Genomic DNA, 19,304 nt, shown 5'->3' on the forward strand with positions numbered 1-19,304 from the left:
CACAGTCTGATTTTTGGTTTCTTTGTACCTCAGGATAGCAGTTAATGGACCATAAGACAAGACGTTGACCTAAGGATGCTTATACTCCAAGTGGACTCCTTGAGAGTCCTTTCAGCAATACTCCTTCCCAAGAGCATCACTCTGGCCTGGCTCTGCTCCAGAACTGGGACCCACATGTTAATTGTCCCAGATGTGGACTCAGTTCTTACTTCTCCTGTTTCTCACAGAAGTCCTGCTTCTCCAGTGGGATAATCCATCCCTCCATACAATCCTAAACCACCATGTCTTTTTTTTTTTATGATAGTCACACACACACACACACAGAGAGGCAGAGACACAGGCAGAGGGAGAAGCAGGCTCCATGCACCGGGAGCCCAATGTGGGATTCGATCCCGGGTCTCCAGGATCGCGCCCTGGGCCAAAGGCAGGCGCCAAACCGCTGCGCCACCCAGGGATCCCCACCACCATGTCTTAAATCAGTCCAAATCAGGTTACCAGGAAATAATAATAATAAAAAAAATTTATTTCTGTACAAATCTGTAGCATTCATATATCCTGGTCTGGAGCAGGAGGAGGAGGAGAGATGTACATAGTCCATTTTGTCCCCAAAAGAGGGGTAAATAGTTATGTTACCATTCACTCCCAATACAGACCCTCAAAAGGCCCAGATCCTGGGCTTCAGACATCAGAACATAATGGTAGGGCTCACCCTGCTCCAAAAAAACTCAAACGGCAAGCCTCCTACTCCTTGGTCTCCTGTTCACCCTTAGGAAACAAAATCCTTTTGTCTGGCCAGGCACATGTTGGTGAACCCCAGGAGAATGTATCCATGTCTTTATCTGTAGCAACTATACTAGGCCTCTGATAGCCCATTTTGGAGCATCCCTGAGGTCAGTCCCTGGAGGTACTGCTGACGCAGAGGGGGCAACTGGGGATATAGTTCAAAGCCTTCTGGGAGGGCAGAATTAGGGAGTTTATAGTGGAGAAGGTGCTGCCGGAGACCCTGCAAAAAGGGAAGAAATTTTATCAAGTAGGTACTAACATCCTGTTGAGATCTCCGTCCCCCAAGACCTATTTTCCCACCCTCCAGGATGTGCTGCCCCCCTACCTCATCTGCCAGCAGCCAAGTTTTCTGTAGCAGGCTCCTGCGGGCAGCCTTTACCTCATCCTAGAGGCAGAACACAGAGGAAAAGATGGCACTGGGTTGACGGCTGATACCCATCACTAGCCTCACTGGCTCTCATCTCCTCCCCAGCTGACCTGGAGGCAGCTCAATCGCAGTCTCGCAGCATGCCTTTGGAGATGGGGATGTAACTTACTGAGCTCTTTGGGTCCTGGGAGAAGATGAAGCTGTTGACATGGGCCACCGCCACAGCATACATCACAGGGCACCAACGTGGACAGAGCACACCAGTAACCAGGGTCCGGAAGTAGAGCTGAAGAAGGACCAGGTTGTCTTCAGGAGGCTCCGTATAGCATTCCAAGGACACAGGCAACTGTGACAGGGCGAATGAGACATGCTGAGGGTGAGGGTGGGAATGTGTATCATGGGACAACAGGGTGGGTGCTTGATAGTCACCTGAACCATATTGTGAGGGGAAAGAGAAGGTCTTGGACAGACCATCCATTCCTGTCTATCACAAGGATTGAGGTTAAAGACAAAAGAGCTGGAAGCAGGAGAAACTGGGAAGCAGTAGTCAATTTCTACTGCCCACCACTACTTGTTTATGTGCCTTAAAATAAAAACTTTCAAAATTTCACATTCAGGAGCACCTGGGTTGCATAGTGCTTGAGCGTCTGCCTTCGGCTCAGGTCATGATCCCCGTGATCCCAGGATTCTGGGATCCAGTCCCCCAGCAGGCTCCCTGCAGGGAGCCTGCTTCTCCCTCTGCCTATGTCTCTGCCTCAGTCATGAATAAATAAATTAAAAAGTCTTTTTTTTTTTTTTTTTAGATTTTATTTATTCATGAGAGACAGAGACAGAAAGAGAGGCAGGTCCCATGCAAGGAGCCTGACATGGGACTCGATCCCAGGTCTCCAGGATCAGGCCCTGGGCTGAAGACAGCGCTAAACCACTGAGCCACCCGGGCTGCCCAAATTAAAAAGTCTGAAAAAAGTCACATTCAACTGCTCCATATTATGAAACCTTCCAAAAGTTCATTTTCTTCGGACCAGTAACTCTATAAGAAAAATCACTCTGGATGCCTGGGTGGCTCAGCAATTTAGTGCCTGCCTTCAGCCCAGGACGTGATCCTGGAGTCTTGGCTTCAAATCCCATATCGGGCTTCCTGCATGGAGCCTGCTTCTCCCTCTGCCTGTGTCTCTGCCTGTCTCTCACGAATAAATAAAACCTTAAAAAAAGAAAAGAAAGAAAAGAAAATCACTCCTAATTCCATGCAGAAATGATTATGAGAGGGGCACCTGGCTGGCTCAGTACAGCATGCAACCCTTGATTTTGGGGTTGTGAGTTCAAGCCCATGCTGGGTGTAGAGACTACTTTAAAATATAAAATCTCTAAAAAAAGATTACGAAAGAGATAAAGTTTATATCCAGTGGTGTTTATCATAGTGTTACTTCATATAGCAAAAAATTAGAAACAATTTTCATGCCCACCAAGGGGTTCTGAGAAAAGGATGCACCTATACAATGGATGATAATGTAATAAAAAATGTTGATTTCTTAGAATATTTAATGATTGAAAAAAGTTTATCATACATTAAATGAAGAAAACATTATGAAGGGATCTCAATTTTATAAAAATATATATATGCACATATAAAGACTAAAAAAGAAAATAAATCAAAATCAAAACAGTTACTACTGGGCAGTGGGATTATGGATGACCATAGTTTTTTTTTTTTTTTTTAAGATTTTATTTATTTGAGAGAGAGAGAGAGAGAGTGCACAAGCAGTGGGGAGAGGGAGAAGCAGACTCCCCAATGAAGAGGGAGCCCAACTAGGGCCTGGATCCCAGGACCCTGAGATGATCATGACCTGAGCTGAAGGCAGACACTTAACCAACTATGCTACCCAAGTGCCCCTGTTCTTTTTAATTTTTAAAAATATTTTACATATTTTTTAGTTCTCTATGTATTTTATATACATGCTAAATGTATTTATTAAAATATTTATACTTTAAGTTTACTTAAAATTATAATGAACATAAAAATAAGTTATAATGGGGATCCCTGGGTGGCGCAGCAGTTTAGCGCCTGCCTTTGGCCCAGGGCGCGATCCTAAAGACCCAGGATCGAATCCCACGTCAGGCTCCCGGTACATGGAGCCTGCTTCTCTCTCTGCCTATGTCTCTGCCTCTCTCTCTCTCTCTGTGTGTGTGACTATCATAAAAATAAATAAATAAATAAATAAATAGATAGATAGATAAATAAAAATAAGTTATAATGAAACAGTTATAATGAAAATTAAAAAAAACCTTAAAAAATAGTAATTCTCTACAGCTTGTAAGTTTAATCCTTTAGCCTGATTTTTGAGGCCTTGTAAGACTTTATTACCCTGTTTCCAACAAGTTCCTAAACTGAAATCTGTTCTAAACTCTCTCTTCCCACCCTGTTATAATCCTTCCTCCCTCCAAGCTTTTGCTGATGGTGTCCCACCATTAGTGTGTACAATCCGTCCTTCATCCTCACAATCAAATTCTACCTAACCTTCAGTACCCAAGTCAATCCCTACCTCTTCCCCAAAGCCTTCTCCCTATGGTAAGCCCATTTTGGTCTTTCCCTTTTCTGAATCCTGCCCTAACACTTAAAATATGAATAACTTAGAACTATGTTGGTTTTTAGTATGTCTCTTATTTAGACTGTAGCACTGAGCAATGAGTCATGGCTTGTTAATAATAACCAATGTATACTATATGCCAGGTACTCTGTTAAACCCTTTCAGTGGATTCTCTTAATTCACTGCCCCTCAGGCCCAGTACCAGAAAGCCATGGTAGGCTCTGCTGACAAAGTACCTGGGTCAAAGGCAGGCCCAGAGCTCGCAGGGCTCCCACATGCTCCCCAAAAAGGGCGAGGCGCAAAGTGACGCTGAACCGACGCTGCAGGGGAAGGAGAACCAGAGCTCCAAAGAGGTGGTCCCCATAAGAGACAGCCTCAAAATGCTCCAGGAAGTTGGCATAGAGGTCAGGGAAAGATGCAAGGCCGGGAAGAGGGCAATCCAGCCTGAGGTCTGGCAGGACTTTAGGCTGGCAGAGCCGGGCCAGGAGGGCTGCCACCAGATGTTGTATTGGGGTCTCCCGGAAGAGTTCACCGTCCACCAGGAACACACACATGAGCCGTGCCAAGCGGGCAGCAGGAGGTACAGCCCAGAGGGCCTGGGGGCGCCAGCTCTCCAAGACCAGCACCCACTGCAGGGCCCGCAGAGCCGTGCTTATGGTGTCAGCAGGAGGGAGCCCCGAGGGAGTGTCTGAGGCCTGGTGGTAGAGGTGGATCAGTGGCAGGAAAGGCCAGTCAGTAGGCAGCAGTGGCTCCTTAGGCACAGGGAGCAGCAGGGTTGGGACTCGCCACAGCTCCCCTCGGTACCAGGCCTGAGAGGCTAGCAGGCTGGCTCGGGCCAGTGGGCAGTGGGTCACGTAGCAGTTGCGGATGCTGGGGAGGTCCTGGCAAGCCTGAGCCAGCAGAGCCCCTCGCCCACACCCAGAGTCCTTGCCGCTCCCTAAGGACAGCCGGTCAGAGAAGTTGGCGGCCTCCAGACCCCCTGATGCTCTTTCCCTGCAACAAAACCCAAAAGCCAAAAATGAGCACTTGAACCAAAACCCTCTAAACACCATGCTGGTGCTCCAGGGCTTCCCAGAAGTTCCTAGGTCCAATTGTGCTCTTCCCTGTTCCCCTAATCACTTTCTATGTAGTGTGTGCAGCAAAGAGGGTAGACACTAGAGTCAGCTGCCTAGGGGCAGGCTGATGGGGCTTCTCGTGCCTGTTTCCTCATAGTAAACTGGGAATAACAACAATGCCTATCTCATAGTACAGGGAAAACAGAACACAAATCCTGAAGCCACCAGGTACAGAGTAAGCACCCAGTCCCCATTAGGTGTTATGTGTGTAGGGCTAGTTTCTGGCCACACTGAAGTCTCATAATTCTCTAGTGTGGGTGTCTTCATCCCTGCTTTACTGATGAGAAATGAAACTCTGACAGGTAAAGCATAATCCATGGAAGAGAGGGGATTAAACCCAGGTCTCCTGACTCCAAATTCAGGGCTCCTCCATCAACAGCCACAGTTGCCCCTCAAAGGGCTGAGCTGATGTCACCAACCCTGGACTCACGGGAGGAACTCCAGTCGGAATACACAGCTCAGCAGGAGCTCGTGGGCAAGGTGCTCACTTCCGGGCAGCAATCGGCTCAGCAGGGCCAAGACCATACTATGATGAAGGGCAGCATTGATGACCAGGGCTGGCTGAACTGTTGCCTATGAACAGAGAAGGGATTGGAGCGGGGGGTGGGTGTGTGAGAGGGGACAGAGCAGAGAGAAGTGAGGATGCAAAGAAGACAGATGCACAGATCCTGGGCATGTCTAGAGCAAAGTAGGAACTGCATGGACTGCCAGACGCTGGGTAGAGTTAATGGGGGAGGGTGAGGAGAGTGGACAGAGGTATGGGAGGCTGGGGTGCACCTACCACTCTCTGGGCCAGGATGAGTGCCAGGTACTGCAGGTGGTACTCATGGCACAAGGCCCACGCAGAGAAGGGTGTGAGGAATGGGGCAGCCACAGGAGCCAAACATTGGAGGAAGTAGTTCTGGAGTCCTGGGGTAGCCAATATGGTGGCCAGCTGAAGAAAAGCAAACTTGTTCAGATCTAAAAGTGACTGATCTTTCCTGGGGTTCCTCAGGTGGCTGCCTAGACAAACTCACAGAAACAGGTGCTGGCAGGAGGCCTCCCTTCCCCTAGTAGTACCCTTACCCTTTCTTTCTGACTCCTCCCATCTTGCCCCTCCACGTCCCCCCTCCCTTACCTGACCCCTAACCAGGTGCCTAGGTCTCACCTGGTCACATAGCCCCTTGTGGATCCGGGCCAAGGTGTTGAAAAGAGAGAGAAGGGCCGTGAGGAACGGGAAGGGTGAGGCTGAGCCAGGCAGCCAGAGAGAGGGGCGGCCTCCTGCACTGCCCAGTGACACGAGGCTGGGGACGGCTTCAGGGGCCGGAGCACAGAATTGTGGGTTGCAGAGAGGGGAGCAGCACCTGGAGGCAGAATGAAGAAGCTCAGGGGGACTCTGGCCTGATGGGTGCTGGGCTGGAAAAGAGTTGCCTGGGCTGTGACCAGGGCCAGCAGGGGCCTGGCTGTGTGGACCAGTACCCACATTCCTCAGAGCCCTCACATGCTGCCTGCTAGGGATTTAGGCTTCCTTCCAGCTGACAGGTCCTACTTGGGATGGAACAAGGAGCTAGACCTAGGAGTCCCACAGGGAGAGAAGCTACTTCCTTCCCACTGCCCCCACCCTCCCAACCATACACACACACTGTACACACACAGAGTACATACCCAAGAGAATCCCACAGGCTGCCCAGAGAGGGTGTGCGCAGCAGGGGTAGCAGCAGGTCCTCTGACAGACGCTCCATATCCTGAAGCCAATCCTCTGAGCACAGATTTGGCTGGAGGACCAAGGGGTTCACTGAGCTGACAGCCCAAGATACCCATTCTCCTAGACATGGTGTCCCCAGGCTAAGCCCATTACTCTAAGAGCCCAAGAGTCAGTGTTTGGAGGTTTCTGCCCTCTGACCCTCTGGAGAGAGAAAAGACTCCAAGGTTGCCCTGACATCCACTATCCTCAGAGTATGAAGGCTCCAGGGAGACAATACTGTTGTCTGGGGTTCTCTGTCCCCACCAATACAGCTCCTTGGCAGCTCCAATGGATATGGGGGGGGGGGGGGAGAGAGAAGGGGGGGAAAGGTGGAGAGCAGGAAAAAGTGGAATGGGGAGGTAGGGTGGGGAGGTGGAAACAGAAAAGGAGGTAGAGGGTGGTGTGTCAAGATAGAGGCAGGCACCCAGGGGACAGAGGAAGGCAGGCAAGCGACACTCACCTGCTGGCTCCAGGCCTGGTAGTATGCATCCAGGAAGAGCAGGCAGGCAGTGGGCACTGGGCCCAGGGCATGCCACATCTCGGGTCTTGGCAGCAACTTCAAGGTCTGTCTGAGACAGGGCTCCACAAGAGGCTGGAGCCCAGACACCTGTGTCCAAGTGATGGAGGAAGGGGTGGCCGACAGACTGGCCTCAGCACAGTCACTACAGGAATGCCAAAAGGGGTCACAATGAAGGTCCAGCCGCCTCGACTCTCCCATAAGCTCTACTACCCTTTTCCTCTGGAGGAGTGCTGCTGCCTGTTCTGGAGCTCAGAGCTATGACCTACCTGCTGGGCTCAGGGGCAGTGCTGCTGGTTGCCAGGGTCAGCCGGGTGAGGAGAGTGAGCAAGGCGGCTATCCGCTGTACAGACAGGGGCTGAGGGGGCTGGGTGCTGAGCTCCTCTGGCACAGACTGCAGGGCCCGCATCAGCACTGGGTACAGCTCCCTGGGGGAGAACAATCCCAGTCTTTCAGCATACAAAGACATTGGACATGGAGACAGAAGACACAAGCCAGGGTGCTGCCCCACGGATCTGTAGTTTGGTTAAGGAGGCTTGGGAGGGAGAGGCCCCAGGGATGGGCACTCCTGGAAGGCTTCAGAGAAAAGGCAGGCTGGGGGCTGAAAGGAAGGAGGTAGACCTTCCAGGTTTCCTCCCAACAGGGATTTAAATCTGATTTCACCAAGCTACTAAGGCTGCTGTGCACAGAATGTGGCTAATTCAGCTTTGTTCTACTGGCCCCCTGGCCCCCAAGCTCTCTTCATTCTTCCCAGAATCCTCTCCTCCTTAGCTTCCCTCTGAGCTCGACACCTTGAGCAAGGCTGTTATCAGATGTGGCCAGAGTGCAGAACTGGAGGGATCCAGGCCAGTCCAGCTCTCCTCACCTGTAAAGGTCACCACCCTGGCCGTAGGAGGCAGCCACAGCCCACAGACGGAAGGACTCAGTGCTCATCATCTCAGCTTCCTCTGGGAGCAAGGCCATTTCCTGGGGAGCCTCTGCTATAAAGCGGCACAGGCGACTCCGGAGGTCAAAGCCGCTCAGCTGAGGGTGAAGAGAGCAGTCTGGGCATCACATTTAGCTGGGGGCCCAAGTGGCCTCAGGGTCTCTTATTATGACCACAGCTCAATTCAGCCCTGTTCCAGGCCCCTCTCAGGCCATGGGGTCTTAGCTTTGGGCCAAGATGAAACTACCTCATCCATCACTCCTCCTCTGTCTTTTTAGCAAGCACTTACTAGGCTCCCTTTCTAGGGCTACCAGGCTAGGGGTGATGGCTGCCCATCTATATGTGGCTCTTCTGGTCTGGATCCAGGGAAGAGGGAGCCCTCCCTTCAGGTAACGAAAGCACAGTAGGCCTATAGGATCCACTAGACTCCAGGTGATTAGGCTCCTGGCTTGTGGTTTCTGTTGCATTTCTAAGCAACCGGATCAGAGATGAAGAGGAAGATGGCATGAGCTGGTTACCCAGAGTCCAGAGGCCATGCTTAGCCTTCAACCCAGCCCTGTCTTAAGTCCCTCATCCCTTGCCCTTTGTCCTGCTCACCAGCCGGGCAGCAATATTCCTACCAGCCGAGGCCAGGACACGAAGTAGTTTCATGGCAGTGGCACAGGGCACTTTGTGTAGACTGGGGGCAGGCCCCACTCCCACAGGAGACCAGTTGGTAGGCAGGAACTCTCGTACCACAGTCTCTATTAGCCGAGGACACTCTAGGACCTGAGGGACAGGAAGAAAAGGGAGGTGGGGAGGCCGAGGGTCAGGCTCAGACCCAGCTAGGCTCTTTGCCTATTCTTTGTCTCCTTCTCTTCTCTTTCTCACCCTTGTGGCTGACTCCAGGGAATGCCGGGCCAGACGGATGAGCACAGCCAGGATGTCAAGGACCACAGAAGGTGCTGGGCAGGTTACCTCTAGCACGTAGCGTAGCCGAGGCAGCAGATTGGTAGCCAGAAGCCCCTGGTGATCAGAAGGATAAACCTGGTGCCAAATGCAGCTGGGCCCCAAACCTTGATGACCCTTCTTGCCTAAGATGGGCTTGCCCTATGAGGGTGCCGAGGTGCCTTAGTCAGTTGAGCATCTGACTCTCGATTTTGGCTCAGGTCATGATCTCAGAGTTGTGAGACAGCCCCACACTGGGCTTAGCACTGGGTGTGGAGCCTGCTTGGGATTCTCTGTGTCCCCCACCCCCTCCCTAAAGCTGCCCCAGCACCTTTACCTTGATGACGTCACGTCGAGCCAGATCAGATGGAGGCTGGTTTCCTTTCTCAGGGCTCTTCCTTTTTGCTTTCTCTGCTGGAGGCTCTTCATCTTCATCCTCATCGTCCTCCTTGTCTTCCTGGCTGGGCATCAGAGGGAACACCAAAGCTCCGTGGTACCAGGAGAAGGTGGTGTCGAGGAGCTCCTGCCATAGGGAAGGGAAGGAGATGGCAAAAAGAGGAAGGAGTCAGGTCCGGAAAAAGGTCTAGGAGTAGTCAGCAGAAGCCACCTGCCAAGAACAGAAAGGGAAGGCTGCTGGGCTTTGGGGCCCTTAGGAAAAGATGGTGATGCTGCCAGCCCATTTTCTGCTCTCCCTGGCAAAGCCTGTGCAGTAGGGGCATGCCCAGCAACAGGAGTAAGGACCCTGATGCCTCAAAGCCCCATTCCTATCCCTGCCTACCTCATCTCCGGGAGCCACCAGCAGAGCCCGAAGCGCCCGGATGGCGGCTGCAATGACCCCATCCACTCTGTCATCCAGGGAGAAGCGCAGCAGGAAGAGGAAACCAGCATCCAAAAGGAGGCGAAAGACACTGCCCACTAGCCGGTCCCCAAACTCACCAGCCTGGGCCTTGGGGGGCAGGATAAAACCTTGCTGAAGATGTTGAAGTTACTAAACCCTTCACTTGCCCACCTATGACCTTGGGTCTGTCCCATTCCCCATCTACCCCAGAGATAGTTGGTGTATGGGCTACTGGGCTGGAACAAAAACGATAGGAGGTGGGGAAGTCTAAGGTGGGGGCAGGGGGCTGGCGAGGCACAGGGGCAGGCAAGGCCAGGCCAGCAGTCCACTCACCCTGCTGATGACCTGGGCCAACACATGCAGCGCTAGTGCTCTCTGCTGGGACACCTGGCTGCGTGTCAGGTGGAATAGCTCCTGTAGGGAGTATCCTGCTCTCTGGAGCAGGGACAAGAAATCAGAAGGAGCCAAGACACAGGGTGGCATCCCCCAACCAATCCACAGAAACCCCGATTATTCCAGGCACTGAGCTAGTTGTCAAAGGGAGGACAAAGTTAAGCAAGTGGTATCTCTTGCCTCTCCTCTCCATGGACTGTCAAACTGGTAACGAAGATTAAGATTTGCACACAGTAACCATGGCATAAAGCAGACAGGGAGGAATGCAGTAATCAGTGTTCAACTTGCAAGAGGATAATAGGAGAGAAAGAAAAGGGGGACATGGAGAAGGGACGTGATCTCAGTGGGTGGGCAGAGCTTCCATGGCCTGAAGAACTGAGTGAGCCTGGAGGTCCCCGAGCCCCCAGGGTATGTGGGAGAGGGCACCACAAAGGTGCAGCAAGAGTGAGAAGGAAGAGCTGTAGGATCAGCAGGGCTGTCTCAGCAGGCTAAGGAGCCAAGACTATTCTGTGAGCAGAAGGGAGCCAGGAAACTTTCCAAGGCAGGGCATTGCCTAGGCTGGGCCAGAGGGAATGAGGATGGCAGCCTCATGAGGGACGGATGGCATGGCTGAGGGAGTGGAAGATGTGGTGACTTAATAGGTAAGAGGGAGCAGGGCTCTTTTCTAGAAAGCATCAGGGGAGGTGACAGACATAAAAATGTCAAGTCCAGGCAAGTGACTGGAATGTGAAGGAACAAGGAGAAACATTTTGAGCCTAAGAACCTATGGAGAGCAAAGCCAGGAAAATAGAACAGGATACACAGAAGGTCCAAGGCAGCTGACCAGAGGCCTCTTCCACATGGCAGATAAAAGCACTTGCTGAGGGCAGCCCCGGTGGTGCAGCGGTTTAGCGCCGCCTGCAGCCCGGGGTGTGATCCTGGAGACCCGGGATCGAGTCCCACATCAGGCTTCCTGTATGGAGCCTGCTTTCCCCTCTGCCTATGTCTCTGCCTCTCTCTCTCTCTGTGTCTCTCAAGAATAAATAAATAAAATCTTTAAAAAAAAAAAAAAAAAAAAAAAAAGCACTTGCTGAGAGCTGCCCAGTCCTCACTGGGCCCCGTGCCTCACCTCTGCTTCTTCTCCATGGTGGTGCAGGCCCAGATGGGTGGGCAGGTCCACATCAGGGGCCAGCAGCTCTCCCTGAAGACTAAATCGGGCCTGCATCCTCTAATGGGAAGAAAAAGAAGTCTATAGGCTGGGAACACAGCAACTTCCCTACACCTACTCCTCACCTTTTATCCCAGGCCTCCAGTCCTGACTCTACCCCTGAGTGGAAATGGAACTCCCCGGCCAGGGGCCAGGCAGGGTGATGCGAGAGGAGGAAAAGCACAAAGGAGAAATGTTTCTCAAGCTCCAGGGAAGAAAGGGGTCTGTGTTCAGGTGTAGGAGCATGGGAGAATGAGAAAAGGGGGGCATGGAAAGTGATGCTGGCTCTGGGGGTGGGTAGAGCTTCTGTGGCCACTCCCAGCCCACTCCACCCCTTGTAGGCCAGCTGGCCCTCCTCACCTCCTGCGTCCGCTGCCTCCGGAGTGGAGGCAGATCCTGGGTCCAGTGGAGCTTCTCCAGCTCCACGGTGTCCATGTGCACCCATTCTTTGTGGGGGTTCACAGGCAGCGCCAGAGCTGGGAAGATGGAAGCAGAGTAGTATTCCCTAAGGAGCTCAGCTCACTGACCCAAAGGGGTCCCAGATGTGACCCTGCAGCTGCCACACCTACCTCTGTTCAAGGGTCTAGCAGCCTGTGCCTTTGGCTATATCTAAGTGGCACAGCCACTCTGGACTCTGGGCAAATATTTCCGATATGGCGGAACACACCTAGTCCTGGGCTCTAGCCTGTTGCTGACCCCAAGTATTCGCTGAGAGGGGCAAGAGGAGGAGGTAAAGAAAAGGAGAGAGGTGGCAGACGAGGAAGAGAGGACCATATATATCAGGGTAAACACAGTTCTCCACTGTCTATACTGTGGAGACAGTACTTTTTTTTTTTTTTTTTTTAAGATTTATTTATTTATTCATGAGACACATAGAGGAAGAGGGAGAAGCAGGGAGGCTCCCCAAGGAGCCTGATGTGGGACTCGATCCTGGAACTCCAGGATCACTCCCTGAGCCAAAGGCAGATGCTCAACCGCTGAGGCACCCAGGCGTCCCTAGTACTGACCTCCTAAAGAGGCAGGAGAGTGGGGTAGCCCTGGTGGCGCAGCGGTTTAGCGCCGCCTGCAGCCCGGGGTGTGATCCTGGAGACCCGGGATCGAGTCCCACATCGGGCTTCCTGCATGGAGCCTGCTTCTCCCTCTGCCTGTGTCTCTGCCTCTCTCTCGCTCTCTCTGAATGAATAAATAAATAAATCTTAAAAAAAAAAAAAAGAAGAAGAAGAAGCAGGGGAGTGAAGCAATGAGAAGCAGCCATCCTGCTTCTGTGGGGCCAAGATACGTAAACACACACCCCAGACATCCTCCTTCTTCTCCCATAATCCCCACCGGACCTGCTCAGCTGGCCCAGAGCTCACTGAAGGGCAGGAGGTTCCTGGCTTTCATAATTCGATTTCTTTTGTTAATCACTAATAAAATAATCCCGGTCCTGGGAAATGAGTGCTCCCACTGGCCTCTCTGCTTGAAGTCTGGCATGTTCGTTAAGACCTGTGTCAGACTCTTCTCCCATGGCCTTGGCCCTGCCATCTTCCCCTCAACATGGACAGCAGAGGCAGAAAACTGTAGGATGGACAGAGCCAGAGCAGGCACAGCTACTGCAGAGGCAAGATGGACATGATCTGCTGGGGGAGGGGTCAGCCATCACACCCTGCTGTCGCTTATCAGGGAAGGGGGAGAAGGAGCAGTAACAGGACAAGAAAACAGGAAACATACAGGAAGAGCATACACATCAGCAAATGAAGACTGACTTCCAGACAATAATGGAGATTAATGTTAGATGTCCAAGGACAGAGAAGATTCTTTCCCATCTGCCAGGCCTAGGAGAAGGGATACTTTCTTCTACTTTTATTCTCCAAAAGATGCTCCCCTTCCTTCAAACCTGGGGCTCCTGGATCCAGATCATCTTCCTGTCTGGGCTCCTTTGCAGAAATTGGCACAATGAGCTCCTCTCCGGTGACCTCAACAGAGTGTCCTCCTGGCCTCTGCTCCTCTGTGGCCTTCTCTCCTGCTTGCTCATGGGTACGGCTGCGAGACCTCAAGAAGGCAACCAAGCTGGGATCTAGAGGAGAGGATGGAAGGGAAAGTGGGTGGTGGCAGATCCTCCCCAGCCTCCTGTAGACCTGAAACCTGCTGAATTCTGCCTATTGGTGCCAAGATCAGGACAAGCCATTTCCCACCCCTGGCCTGAGCACCCTAGGTGCTCTTGGGGATTTAATGACCCACACCTGTCACTTGGACGTGCCCACCCACCCTCCTCTCCATTCTTCACAGTCCCCTGACCCGCCCAGGTTCCTGCCCATCCTTGTGCTTGGCTCCAGGTCAGAGGTCCAAAAGAAGGGCTATGGAATAAATGAATAAATGCTGACTGGGGCCAAGAGAAGGGATTTAGGGGAACAATTTATCTCACTTCTAGATGACTTATTTACAAATATTTACTGAAACCTAATCTACGTATGCTCTATGAAGATGCTAGATACACAGTCTGGAAAAGATTGACTTGGTGCTACTGTTCTGGTGAACAGAAACTAGGAAGGAGGTATAGCACGCTCTAGCATGCTATACCTCTGCTATATCATGCTATACCAGGACATTTCAAAACTGTGCCAAAGAGCACCAGCTATAATCTAGCATACACTACACTAGCACAGCATACACAATACAGTGGTTGAGAGCAGGGCCCGTTAGACCTGATAAACCTGGGTTTACATCTCATCCGTGTTCCTTACCAGCCATATGACCTGGGGGAGAGTTTTTTCAAGTTCTGAGACTCTGTTTGTTTGTTTTTTTAATAAGTAAATGAAGTTAGTACTACCTACCTTAGAGGAAATGTTTGAAGACAGAATGTAATAATGCATTCAAATAGCAAAATGCCTGGCACGCACAGTAAGCTTTCATCAGCAAGTAGCAGTCCCTTCCCAGCCCAGTCTCAGGAGGAAAGCCAGGTATGCCGTACCGAGCTGAGCCAGCAACCGCTGCTGTTCCTGAAGGATCTCCTCAGGAGCCATGGCTTGCAGTTTTGCTATGTTCTCTTCATGGATGGTCTGGGCTTCCTGCTCAGCATCCTGGCTCCTGAGCCCCTTCCCTGTGACCAGATGGGGTCCCTGGAAGCCAGGGCTGCCCCATGGAAGCTGGCAGCCCTGCTCCCTGGGTGCGAGTGCCTTCCAGGACACAGCACCTGGAAGAAGTATATGATCAGTTTCATCGCCTCATCCCAACTGGGCCTTCTAGCCCTCTTCCCTAATCCTATTAGCCCTGGAGACAGACAGAGGCCCCAAAGATTTCCTAGGCACAGCATGGAGACACCTCCCCCCTACCCTCCATAACATAAACAGGTTGGATTGGGTGGTGACCTCTCCACTCATTTTTTCCCCCTTTCTGAGGGATGTTTCCCTAAGAAATATCCTACTTTCTGACTCTTCCCTTGGATGTTCAGGCAGCCATCTGCCTCCAGAAGCCTGTCCCTAGCTCTTTTGCTAATATTTTGCATTGTTAAAGGAATCCTGGCCTTCATCTTTATTTTACAGTCTCTGCCAGACACCTCTCTTTCTTTTCTCCTAGGGTAGCATAACAGCCGGCATTCTCCCTGTACTTAAGACCCAGATATAAACCCAAGCCACCCAAACTCAATCCTGTAAGTGGGGATAAAGGACAGATTCCTCTTTAGATGGCTCAAATGCCATCTAAATATGCCTTTATATTTGATGTAGGGAAGACATATACCGCAAAGTGACTCTACGATTATGTATTACAAAAAGGCCAAGCCCAAGCCTCTTCTTTTTTTTTTAATTTTTTTAAATTTTATTTATTTAGGAGAGACACAGAAGGAGAGAGAGGCAGAAAGGCAGAGACACAGGCAGAGGGAGAAGCAGGCTCCATGCAGGGAGCTGGACATGGGACTCGATCCTGGGTCTCCAGGATCAGGCCCTGGGCTGAAGGCAGCGTTAAGCCACTAAGCCACTGGGGCTGCCCTGCCCAAGCCTCTTCCACCCCAGCTTACCCTCTGGTGGATCCAGGGAAGACACAACTTCTCTAACTGGTGGAACCTCGGCTTCAGACGCTCTCTTTGCTGCAATTTCTTGGGCAAAGATGCTTCTCTTGCCAGATATTGCTGACCTCCCCTATGAGACAAAAAAGAAAACCCAGGTGACTACTACTACCCTGGTCACTTCTTAACCTCTTTTCTCTAAGGCTACTGGAACAAAGGGACTTGCTTAATCTCCAAGGATCACAACCCTAGTCCTCAGAAAAGCAGGGCTCTATAGGAGGACTGGTCTGGAAATCTGACAAATTTGGGTTGGATTTCTGGCTCTTCTATTAGATATGTGGTGTTGGACAATTTACTTAACTTTTCAGAGTCTCAGTTTCCTCATCTGAAAAATGGGGATGATGATATCTATCTTACATGGTCGTTATGAGGATTTTTTTTTTAGGGTTTTATTTATTCATGAGACAAGGGGGTCAGGTGGGCAGAGACATAGGCAGAAGGAAAAGCAGCTCCCCTTGGGGAGCCTGATGTGGGACCTGATCCTGGGACCCCGGGATCACGCCCTGAGCCAAAGGCAGATGCTCAACCCCTGAGCCACCGAGGTTTAGCACAGTGCTACCTTAACAAGAAAATTGTTTATTATTCAGATTATCTGCCTGAGGAAGATGCACTATGAGGCTCACTTAATGTCTCCCAAGTACCATCTAAGCACTTTGCCTACTTGTCTCTCCTGTGAGCGATGGAACACAGGAGGGAAAGCAACACCACTGGGCACAGGCAGATTCACTGTCACTGAACTTGTATCTCGTTCCTGCAGCAACAAAGCACAAAGGAGTGAAGATATTAAGATTTCCCCAGGCTGGACACTATCCTACTGGCCCCAATTCTGTATGACTAGAATCTCTAGGGAGTCATGGACCCACCTTCCTTTTTTGAGTACAGTGATTCTAAAACAGCCCCAAATGGACTGCAGGAGCATAAAGTTCCACCTTTTTTTTTTTTTTTAAAGATTTTTATTTACTTATTTGACAGAACACAAGCAGGGAGAGTGGCATAGGGAAAGGGAGAAGCAGGCTCCTCGAGGAGCAGGGAGCGCAATGCAGGGTTCTACCCCAGGACTCTGGGATCATGACCTGAGCTGAAAGTAGATGCTTAACTGACTGAACCACCCAGGCGCCCCTAAGTCCCACCTTTCTGAATCACCCTCTACTCATACAGCTCACCACCCCCAACCAAAATCCTTGCTGCCTAGGATGCCTCATCCCACCCAACCAGGGTGATACGCACAATAATTTTTGTCAGGACAGCAGTGATGTGCTGATCATGCCTGTTCAGCCTCTCTTCAGGGTCCTCATGTTCTGGTGGGAGACAGCCGGGGCTGGGTCTAGCTCTCTTTGAAGGAGCAGGAACCAAAGCTGGGGGCGAATCTGGGAGATCTGAAAAAGGAAAAAAACCAGAAGTGAGGGCAGGAGGAAACCAAAGAAAGGCAGCTACGAAGCCCCAGCCCAAGCTGTGTCACTCTGGACAAGATATTTAAACTCTGTGAACCACTGTCTCTTCACATGCAAAATGGGGCTGCAGCAACAGAGGCTACACAGTATCTGAAATAATGAAGGGGGAAAATCCAGCCATATCAGGAAGAGGGAGAGGATCCCGAGGCCATACCCTCTCTCCTCCTCAGCCACTCACTGTCCAGTGTCACCACATCCCGATGATCTTGCAGCAGAGGCTGGTCCAGGTTAGTGTCACCACCTCTCCTATTTCCCTTCTTCACCAGTTGTACTGCTGGAGCTGCACCAGCTGCAAGAAACTGACTCTGGAAGCGCAGCAAATCCACCTCTGACTCGCCTGGCTTTGGTCTCGACAGCATCTTGACACGCCAGCTGCTTCTCTTGTGCAATTCTTTCCAACACTGCTTGGGTGTGGGGATTCCCTCTCATTCAACCCTATAAGCAATAAAGTTGATGGGCCCTCTGCAATTGAACCTTGATTCTTTATTGTGCATCAGAGAAGACACTTCTTAGGTTCACATCAACTCATTCCTTCTCATTCATACCTTACTGGTATTTCCTATTTACCCCTTCTGGATGTCATCAGCCTAACAATATTTACTGCCAACTTAAGGTTCTTTACAATCTGTGGATGATAAAAATTCTCAGGAACAACTGTAGGGAACCTAAGAAAAAGGGCATCAGGAGTCAGGCAGATAGGGCAGCCCGGGTGGCTCAGTGGTTTAATGCCTGCCTTCAGCCCAGGGCATGTTCCTGGAGACCCAGGATCGAGTCCCACGTCAGGCTCCCTGCATGGAGCCTGCTTCTCCCTCTGCCTGCGTCTCTGCCTCTCTCTCTCTCTTTGTGTGTGTGTCTCTCATGAATAAATAAATAAAATCTTAAAAAAAAAAAAAAAAAAGGAGTCAGGCAGATGAATGTCATACCAGGGACTAATGACTCTGTATCAAACTTGAGAGAATATGCCTGGCCTAAAGATGTTCAAATTATTCAAAAGCAAAACAAAACAACCTTGCGTTAAAAAAGATCAACATATAAAAATCATCTGTGTTTTTATACACCACCAAAAAGAACAATCAGAAAAAATTAAGAAAACAGTATCTCTTACAATCGCATCAAAGAGAGTAAAACACTTGGGAATAAATTTCACCAAAGAAGTACCAAACTTACACTCCGTCGAGCCCCACAACTGCCCCTAGGACTCTGCGGTCGCGTACATTTCTGGACCACCCGAATCAGCAGAGAAATCACCGAGTCTCAGCTCCTGCAGCCCCGCGGATGGAAGGCCGTAGTCGGGATCTCCACACCGAAGAGGCCGCGGCCACTCCAGTGCAAAGCAAAGACACTCTGGGAAGCTCCGACAAAGGAACTGGATACCCTAGAGCAGAGCCCTGCGCCGGGGAACCCTGAAGTCCATCCCTCCAGCGTAGCCCCCTACCTGCCCTAGGACCGCCTGGACTCCGCCATCTTGCCCCGCAAGGGCCGGACTTCCGCCGTCACCAGGTCTGGGCTTCCGCCCCGCACCCCAGCCCGCCTCTCCCCGGCCTGGCTCCACCCCTCTGGGGTTTGCTCGCTTAGCGCGAGGACGCACACACACACCCTTTTTTTTTTTTCCAAGTTTTTTTTTCTTTTTTTTTTCCAAGTTTTTTTATTTAAGTAAAGTCTATATCCTCCGTAGGGCCCTAGCTCCACCCGGAGCTGGAGAGTCGCAAAAGCTCTTCCGACTGAGCCAGCCGGGTGCCCCTGCGCTGGGGACCCAGAGCGCCGAAGAGATACGGCTAGTTCCTGCTCTACCCCACCACGTAAGCTCTGTGCTGACACGTAAAACACTCATCCTTCGGATGTACAGCAGGCACAGGCTCTTCTGCACGTACGACACCCGTGACAGAGGCAAACTGTACTTCAGACGCCCCTCTGCGCTCACCAGTCCGGATGATCACATCCTAACCCCATGGGCAGTACCCAAGATGACCGCCCCACTGGATTTGTGGGTGAGCAAGAAGATAAGCATGTAAAAGGAAAGGCGAGAAACACTGTAGGAATGGTATTAGTGAGAAGAGAGAGGAAAACAGCCTGATTGCCTTTGCTCATGAAAATGTCTTTTCTTGGAAATCCTTCCTTTTTTCTCTCCCTCCTCCTACCCACAGAGTCTTTCTTTTCCTTTAAGTCCTAGCTGGAGTGTACTCTAAAACCTTTGCCAGGGGGCACCTGGGTGGCTCAGTGGTTGAGCATTTGCCTTTGGCTCAAGTGGTGATCTTGAGGTCTAGGAATTGAGTCACGCATCAGGCTCCCTGCGAGAACTCTGCTTCTCCCTCTGCCTGTCTTTGCCTCTCTCTGTCTCTCATGAATAAATAAAATATTAGACACACACACACAGAGAACCCTCTGTCAGCCAGGCCTATTCACTGAGCTTTCCTTGGACTCTTCCACTTTACCACTTGTGTGGCTTGTTGGG

The 19,304-nt window shown here is 51.0% G+C and overlaps 1 protein-coding gene across 9 annotated transcripts; it reads right to left on the reverse strand.

Moving 5' to 3' along the window:
• Nucleotides 1-502: 502 nt before the first annotated feature.
• RPAP1 (RNA polymerase II associated protein 1) lies at nt 503-18,396 on the reverse strand. Of its 9 annotated transcripts, XM_072738317.1 has the most exons (26): nt 18,288-18,356; nt 18,020-18,113; nt 17,031-17,287; nt 16,629-16,777; nt 16,063-16,152; nt 15,354-15,474; nt 14,310-14,531; nt 13,236-13,415; nt 11,720-11,835; nt 11,282-11,380; nt 10,114-10,215; nt 9,721-9,888; nt 9,280-9,465; nt 8,886-9,020; nt 8,613-8,783; nt 7,956-8,113; nt 7,360-7,518; nt 7,034-7,235; nt 6,495-6,604; nt 5,998-6,193; nt 5,632-5,784; nt 5,281-5,423; nt 3,972-4,728; nt 1,320-1,496; nt 1,109-1,168; nt 503-1,003 (listed from the first exon to the last, which is right to left on the reverse strand). In XM_072738317.1, exons 3-26 carry the CDS (start codon nt 17,209-17,211, stop codon nt 854-856), a joined length of 4,185 nt encoding a protein of 1,394 aa, XP_072594418.1. In that variant the 5' UTR covers nt 17,212-17,287; nt 18,020-18,113; nt 18,288-18,356; the 3' UTR covers nt 503-853. The 9 variants fall into 9 exon arrangements, with proteins under 9 accessions (XP_072594418.1, XP_072594417.1, XP_025854291.2 ...); XM_072738316.1 differs by lacking the exon at nt 18,020-18,113 and having other exon boundaries at nt 18,288-18,396; XM_025998506.2 differs by having other exon boundaries at nt 18,020-18,391.
• Nucleotides 18,397-19,304: the final 908 nt, after the last annotated feature.

Source organism: Vulpes vulpes, chromosome 15 (genome assembly GCF_048418805.1).
Source record: "Vulpes vulpes isolate BD-2025 chromosome 15, VulVul3, whole genome shotgun sequence".
Classification (NCBI taxonomy): domain Eukaryota; kingdom Metazoa; phylum Chordata; class Mammalia; order Carnivora; family Canidae; genus Vulpes; species Vulpes vulpes.

Excerpts from the sequence above, each read along its gene's own strand:
- RPAP1 (XM_072738316.1), bottom strand. The coding sequence starts at position 17,211 with ATGCTGTCGAGACCAAAGCCAGGCGAGTCAGAGGTGGATTTGCTGCGC. Across the intron at positions 10,216-11,281 it reads ACCATGGAGAAGAAGCAGAG|AGAGCAGGATACTCCCTACA; the intron begins GTGAGGCACGGG and ends TCCCTGCTCCAG. Across the intron at positions 8,784-8,885 it reads CCCTGGAGTCAGCCACAAGG|GTCCTAGAGTGTCCTCGGCT; the intron begins GTGAGAAAGAGA and ends CCTGTCCCTCAG.